Source organism: Nanorana parkeri, unplaced genomic scaffold (genome assembly GCF_000935625.1).
Source record: "Nanorana parkeri isolate BGI_ZX_2015 unplaced genomic scaffold, ASM93562v1 scaffold582, whole genome shotgun sequence".
In the NCBI taxonomy this organism is placed as follows: Eukaryota; Metazoa; Chordata; class Amphibia; order Anura; family Dicroglossidae; genus Nanorana; species Nanorana parkeri.
This window is the reverse complement of record NW_017306850.1, coordinates 148214-156029: the sequence shown is the minus strand read 5'-3', so window position 1 is coordinate 156029 and position 7816 is coordinate 148214. Positions and strand designations below refer to the sequence as shown.

At 39.5% G+C, this 7816-nt stretch overlaps 1 protein-coding gene across 2 annotated transcripts in view; it reads left to right on the top strand.

Annotated features, from left to right (window-relative positions):
• RARS (arginyl-tRNA synthetase) overlaps window positions 1-7420 on the top strand; it is a 32068-nt gene extending 24648 nt beyond the window's left edge. For both annotated transcript variants that reach the window (XM_018562533.1, XM_018562532.1), the window contains 4 exons: window positions 2822-2927; window positions 3890-4062; window positions 5740-5987; window positions 7189-7420. In XM_018562533.1, coding sequence (XP_018418035.1) covers window positions 2822-2927; window positions 3890-4062; window positions 5740-5987; window positions 7189-7298 — 637 coding nt within the window. In that variant the 3' untranslated portion in view covers window positions 7299-7420. The remainder of the gene's footprint in view (window positions 1-2821; window positions 2928-3889; window positions 4063-5739; window positions 5988-7188) is intronic.
• Window positions 7421-7816: the final 396 nt, after the last annotated feature.

Sequence of the window (7816 nt, the reverse complement as noted above, 5' to 3'; positions counted from 1 at the left end):
TTTTTTTTTTTTTTTTTTTTTTAGTTCAGGTAATCATTGCTGACTATAAATGGATCGAATTTGAGCCTTTTTTGTTGACCAAAATTAAGTGGGAAGTCCTGCCAGGTGGAAAGATGTTGGCTGAACAGTAACTGCACCCAGCTGCAGTCACTGTTCAGGTATTCTGGCAGCCTCCAGTGTAGGCTGTCAGTAGGGATGTCCCGATACCACTTTTTCAAGACCAAGTACAAGTACTTCCCCTCATGTACTTGCCAGATCCAATTACCGATACTTTTTCTTAAAGGGACAGGTCACATTTTTAAACCTTTAAATGATCCATAGTACAACTACATGTTATGTACTATGGATCATGATTTAACCTATTCATGTTAGCAGGGGAGAATTGTAAATCTATTGCTGTAATGTAGTGGAGGTGTGTGCTGTATACACTGAGTGGCCAGATTATTATGACCACCTGACGTTTGTAGGCAAATTAGCTATAAATAGCTATAATTTCGCGCTGAAGTTGCTAGAGGGCCAGACCATTATAAATAGGGAAGCAGGTTGTTTACCACGACAGTAGAAGTTATTTATTTCTGAAGATATGGGTAAACAACGCGATGTAACAGCCTTTGAACGTGGGATGATTGTTGGCACGAGCCATGGAGCGAGTATCAGCAAAACAGCAGAATTTGTTAAATGTTCAAGAGGGGCTCATTGTTAAAGTGTTTAAAGACTGGACTGTCAGCCGAAAATCTGGGTCTGAACGTGCGAATTGTGGCCGGCAGCGACTAGTCAATGTTAGGGCAGAACGGAGAGTGGCAAGACTGGTACAAGACAACAGAAGGGCAACAGTGCAGTGTCATATTCCTCGCATCACCTTTCAACATCTCGTGGAGTCACGAGGCGGCCCAACGAAGTCATCTCTTGGAGTTATCTCGTGGCCCAACGAAGTACTGATGGGGTGGTCATAATAATCTGGCCACTCAGTGTATATGTACTACATATACAGTACACATTTACTGTACATTACAACAATAGATTTACAGCCAGCCATGTCCCAGGTTCCCTCACTCACAGTTTCACTCCGATCCCTGTTGCCTCACGCGGTGCCTCTCATAGTCGGCGCTGGGCAGGATCGCTGCATTGCGTCTTGGTGCTCATCTTGTGGGAGGCGCTCACAATTCTGCCCTGCTAACATTAATAGATTAAATCATGATCCATAGTACATGTACAGTACACACGTCCAGTACACTGCAGTAATAGAGTTACAATTATCCCCTGCTAACATGAATAGGTTAAATCATAATCCATAGTACATAATAGTACTAACTAATGTAGTTGTACTATGGATCATTTAACCTGTTCATGTTAGCAGGGGAGAATTGTAAATCTATTGTTGCAGTGTATTTGGAATATGTACTGTACATGTACTATGTACTACATATAGAGTACACTGCAGCAATAGATTCACAATTTTTCACTGCTAATCTGAACAGGTTAAATTATCCGTAGTACATAACATGTAGTTGAACTATGGATCATTTAACCCATTCATGTTAGCAGGTCAGAATTGTAAATCTACTGCTGCAGTGCATTCTATATCTACTGTACATGTACTACATATAGGATGCACTGCAGCAATAGATTTACAATTTTGACCTGCTAACATGAATAGGTTAAATGATCCATAGTACAACTACATATTATGTACTATCAATCATTTAATCCATTCAGATTAGCAGGGGAGAATTGTAAATCTATTGCTGCAGTGTATTGGGAATATGTACAGTACATATAGAATTCACTGCAGCAATAGATTCTTGTTCACACAAAACACTAAGCCCAGGCCCCGTCTCACTTACTGTTGCCGAACGATTTTCCTCACACGTGAGGACGTCGTCGGCGCTGAGCTGAAGAGGAGTGTCGCGTCACTGCTGCTCCGTTGGGCGGCGCTCCAGGTGGGGTGCTAATTTAGGTGGCCGGCGACTGCCCAGAGGACCGGCCACCTAAATTAGGACCCCAACTGGAGAGCCGCCCACCGGAACAGCAGTGACGTGACGCTTGGCGCGGCAGGTAAATAAAAAACCATAGTGCAAGCTTCGGCGCTATGTATCGGGACATCCCTAGCTGTCAGAATACAATAGCTGTCAGGGGAGATACTGTTTGGCGTGAATGGAGATTGAAAGATTTCTCCATGAGCCTGAACAAGAAAAGACTTAAGATGTTTTGTTCACCGGGAGTCTGTTTAAACAGCCCCGATGCTGGCGACGTACACTGTACGTCGTCAGTCACGAAGGGGTTAAAGTACATCTGAAGGCTTATGTGTGACAGTCTATACAGGTCATGACCTAGATTTCAACTCCTTAGGAGAATTCATATTCTGACTTCATATAGATCTGTTGTCTACATTAGCGAGGGGCTTCCAAGTTATTGTATTGGTCAGTACAAAAATGTCACTATCTCCAGACTATATGGTGCTCTAAATAACATTGTGTTGGAACATACTATGAGACATTCATGTTTACAGTAAAACCTTTTTTATGACCTTAGAAAGGTGCTGTAAATCTGATCACTGGTGCCTTTGGTAAAATATTGATATGGGTTGAGGTGGATACATAGGTAATATAGGATTTGCACAAAGATGTTCTTCTACAAAAAGCCCCCATATAGCCATTGTAAAATAGATGTTTTTTCTACTTTGTGTTTGACTGTAGCTAATTATCACCCATTTCCATGTTTTTCTGTTATTTACACATCTGACAGAATCCGATCTGCTCTATTTATTTTCTTCCATTTTACCCAGATGAACCCTCTTACCTTGAATTTGTTTCTTTTTCAGGAAGAAATTTAAGACTAGGTCAGGTGACACAGTGAGACTAATTGACTTATTGGAAGAAGGGCTGAAACGTTCTATGGACAAGCTAAAGGATAAAGAGAGAGATAAGGTAAACTACATAATGTGTGCAGTACCAACCGCCCTATTTATGTTTTGTAGAAGTTCTAATGATGGCCATTGTCTGCTACTTAGCCTTTTTATTCCTATCAAAGTAATAAGTGTGCACCTAGTTTTTTCCACACGTAACTTCTCCATTTTGGCTTCGTTTGTAAAATAAATAATAACATGGTGTAATATGTCATGTGTTGTTGTTCATCGAAGATTGCATTTACCTAGTTTTAAGACCTCCTCGGGATTGATTATTTTTATTATATCCTGATACTTAAAACCATAGAATTCAACGAGGGTGTACTTTCTTTTTCACAAGACTGTACTTATCTGCATCTGACAGTTTCAGACTGTCACATTGTTGTGAACTAAAATCTTTCAGCTCACTGCATCTGCGTAATTCCTATTGATTTCTTTGACACCGTGCCCATAGTGTCTTCTGACCCAGGATACAAACCATAGAAGTCTATGGGGTTTGACCGAGCTTAATTATGTTGTAGGAAAGTTTTTCTTTTTCAAACTCTTTTTCAAACTCTTTTTCAGTACTCTTCCTCTCTCAGTCCTAATGTTTGTATAGCTCATTACAGAAGGTAACGCTACAAAGCTGAATTTTAAAAAAAATAGTCTTTAAAATGTTAGTTTGCCACGTGCAGCAGTTTGTTTGTTTTTTACCTATTTTGTTCTCCTGGTAAATGTATTTTCTTTTTAATGTTATACATAATGACTTTTTCATAGATCATTGGTCTCACTGAAGCTTACAAAATCATATGTGACTCTAAACGGTTGTGTCTGAGCAATACATAATTGAAAAACATTGCTCTAAATGAGTTGCTTTTATGATGTATATGTTTTTAATTATAGAAAGAAAGTGTTTGCTAATTAGAATATTGTTAGCTTCTGGAAATAGCACTGTTGTAATAAGATTTTACACCACATATAAGGTTTCTTTGTTTTGTTTTCTAGGCTCTGACGCCTGACGAATTGTTAGCTGCTCAAAGAGCTGTTGCCTTTGGTTGCATTAAGTATGCAGATTTGTCACACAACAGAATGAATGACTACATCTTCTCATTTGACAAAATGTTGGATGACCGAGGCAATACAGCAGCGTATCTACTCTATGCTTATACTAGAATAAGGTACTTGATGCAAATAATGTCACATACTCCATGTAGGCTTATACACAGATGTTTTATGAGCCATATGTTTATATGGAAGAAAGGCGGCTGTCATTCACATAGTATTTGGCTTAGTATTCTATCTGGGGGAAGGGATCAGAGTAGACCACAGGGTATATACCCAGAAGCCTGTCCTGCCACTAGGTGGGTTGATGCTTGCCCACAAACCCATGTCACATTGACAGTTTTGTAAAGGTGATTTGTTGCAGCTATAGAATTACTTTTTTGTAGCATTTTTGTTGCTAGGAAATTAATGGCAGCGAATGAAAGGACTGAGTCACTAAAATTTCAAACAATTTGTATCTATATTTCTGAGCGATTTGTTGGCATTTGGAGCTAGTGACAAAATTGCCAGCTTCAGTAGCAACTCGTGTTATCCAATGCAGCTCACGATGACCGTGTCATACTAGTAATTTGTAGCTACATAGATCAGTATTGTGGTGAGCTACAGCAGAAAATCTGCAACTAACTACAAATCGCCAGGGAAAAAGTCAGATATTGGTAGCTGCTACAAATCACTGATACAAAGTTGTTAGAGTGCCATGGCACTAAGAATGGAGAAGGCTTAGTACTTGCTACCAGATACCCACATCCAGCCAGCCTTAGTTTAATGTCCTAAGGAGTTAAGGCACCTCTCCCTGTTCTGTTTTTAAACTGGCATTTCTAACATGGGGACCCCCATCATTCTGGCAGAAGGATGGAAAGCCATCTAATAGGGACAGAGACAAAAAAACATGTTTAATAGTGTAATAAAAGGTTATTGTTCTTACCTTTCTGTCCAGGGTAGATCTCCACACCTGAGTCACAATGTTGAGCTCTCCCACACTCTCCAACATAACATTTTTGCTGAAGTTAGGCATTAAGAGCCTCTCAGTCATCTGTAACACATACAGTGGGGCAAAAAAGTATTTAGTCAGCCACCAATTGTGCAAGTTCTCCCACTTAAAACGATGAGAGAGACCTGTAATTGGCATCATAGGTAGACCTCAACTATGAGAGACAAAATGAGAAAACAAATCCAGACAAATCACATCGGCTGATTTGGAACCAATTTATTTGCAAATTATGGTGGAAAATAAGTATTTGGTCACCTACAAACAAGCAAGAGTTCTGGCTCTCACAGACCTGTACCTTCTTCTTTAAGAGGCTCCTCTGTCCTGCACTCATTACCTGTATCAATGGCACCTGTTTGAACTTGTTATCAGTATAAAAGACACCTGTCCACAACCTCAAACAGTCACACTCCAAACTCCACTATGGTGAAGACCAAAGAGCTGTCAAAGGACACCAGAAACAAAATTGTAGACCTGCACCAGGCTGGGAAGACTGAATCTGCAATAGGCAAGCATCTTGGTGTGAACAAATCAACTGTGGGAGCAATAATTAGAAAATGGAAGACATACAAGACCACTGATAATCTCCCTCGATCTGGGGCTCCACGCAAGATCTCACCCCGTGGGGTCAAAATGATCAGAAGAACGATGAGCAAAAATCCCAGGACCACACTGACATCCCCCGAAAATAAGACCTAGTGTCTTATTTCGTGCAAAAAAAAAAATAAGACACTGTCTTATTTTCGGGGGAAACACGGTATTAAGTTATATAATATTAATCTATATTTGTTTTTCATGGGTTCAGATCTATAGCAAGGTTGGCAAACATCAGTGAAGAGGCTCTTCGCAAAGCAGCTCAGGAGACCAAGGTCACTTTGCAGCATGAGAAAGAGTGGAAACTGGGCAAATGTATCCTGAAATTCCCAGAGATTCTGCAGAAGATCCTGGACGACCTCCTTTTGCATGTTCTGTGTGATTATCTGTATGAGCTGGCCACCACCTTCACAGAGTTCTATGACAACTGCTACTGTGTGGAGAAATGCAGGCAGACTGGTTAGTATGTTCTTGTGTTATAAAGGGGTTTCGGTACATTTTAACATTTTAATTTCAAGCAGATGATGAACTAAAAAAAAAAAACTTCTAAGATGTCCCCGTACGACTGGACACAGTATTCCTAATGTCCTATGTGTCCCAACCTTGATGTATCAAGATCTGCCCCAGTTGAGCAATATGGCCAGGTTTTCACATGCTCCTGAGACATTCCAGGCTGAAGCAGACTATGGACCTGGATCAGCATTTTCAGTGCAAGGTCTTGTCTTCGGTTTCTCATCCTTGACCACTTTAAGTAGCCCCTGTAATACCCCTTCATTACCGGTTCAGTTTTCAGCTCTGTAATAGTTTGCCCGACAATTTCTCCGTCATGCCACATTCTACCCTAATGTATTTTCTATCACTTTTTGTAGACAGAGCTTACCTTAGGGGCCATTTAATAACCACTTTTTAAATGTATTTATTTTTACGATAGGAAAAAAAGGCCAAAATTATTTAAAGAAAAAAAGGTTTTAACTGATTTTCTTTCAACAGCAAAGTTTTTATAATCTGCCAATTAAAAATGTATACTGGTAGAAAAGAGGTTAAAGGATACCTAATACTTCTCAGGAACAAAAATGTAATATATTTCAGCTCACCAGTCCTTAACCTGAATAAAAGAAATTCAGCCACCACATCCAGGAACGTTTTCAGCAAGTACAGTAAATACCTGTTGATCTTGCCAGACATGCAGAGTCCACATCACTTCCTGTGAGCTAAACATTAATCGTAAAACAAAGGTTTCCTCCCTTTGTACACTATTAATATCTCCCCCATGTAATGGAGATGATAAGTGTAAGACATGTTCCAGCAATCCAGCCTGGGTGGTAACCATGGCTCCCTCCATAGATGATGGGAGACAGGAAGTGTATGATTTGCAGGATCACCCGGTGAAAATAAAGGAAAAATAACGAACTCAGCTGCCTCAAAATAACGAAGGACTGGAAAGAGCCAATATATTACTTTTGTGTTTGGATTTAGATACTCTTTACAGTACATACCTAGTACAAACATAGACTCAGGAAGAAGCAGAAACACTTTCATTCTGATAGATGGAGTAATGAGTTCACTTAGAATAATGTAGTTGGTGCTGCCTTGGCTGTCTTATATAAGCATTGTACTAGTGTACGCGTCTGTTCATTATATCATGCTTTGTATTTTCCAGGTAATGTTATCAAGGTGAACATGGGCAGGATGTTGCTGTGTGATGCTACAGCTGCTGTAATGGCCAAAGGGTTTGACATCTTGGGAATTAAACCAGTCCAGAGAATGTGAGAATATATTGAGCTGTATTTCTCCAATAAATGCAGCGCTATCAGACTTCTAATTTTCTAAAACTGGAGAATAAAATTATTTGATTTACTTTATTCTGTTTTTCTTAATACATAAACATTTGACGCACATATTCTGCTATAAAACATGTAGAATTACTGCACAAAATGTCCCTCGTTTGTGTACACTGTTAAATTATTAAACACCTCTAGAAATCTTATTTCCAGCTCATGTTCCTAAGTTTATGGAGATCTGGAAGTCAAATTACAAGTATGTCCTGGAATAGGAGATCGTTTTTTGGGTGAGCTGCACTTTCATGAAACGGTCCCACAGAAGGTTTGTGAATCTCTGCCTGAAACGGATTCTTTTAAAATACAAAACTGAAATTTCACTTTGACAAAAAAAATCAGTTGATACATAGCTAAAGAGACGATTGAATTGTGACTCACTAAGGGCTATACACAGGTTACTTTTTGGTGAACCTACAAAAAGGGATTAAGTTCAGTTTTCCAGTATGACAG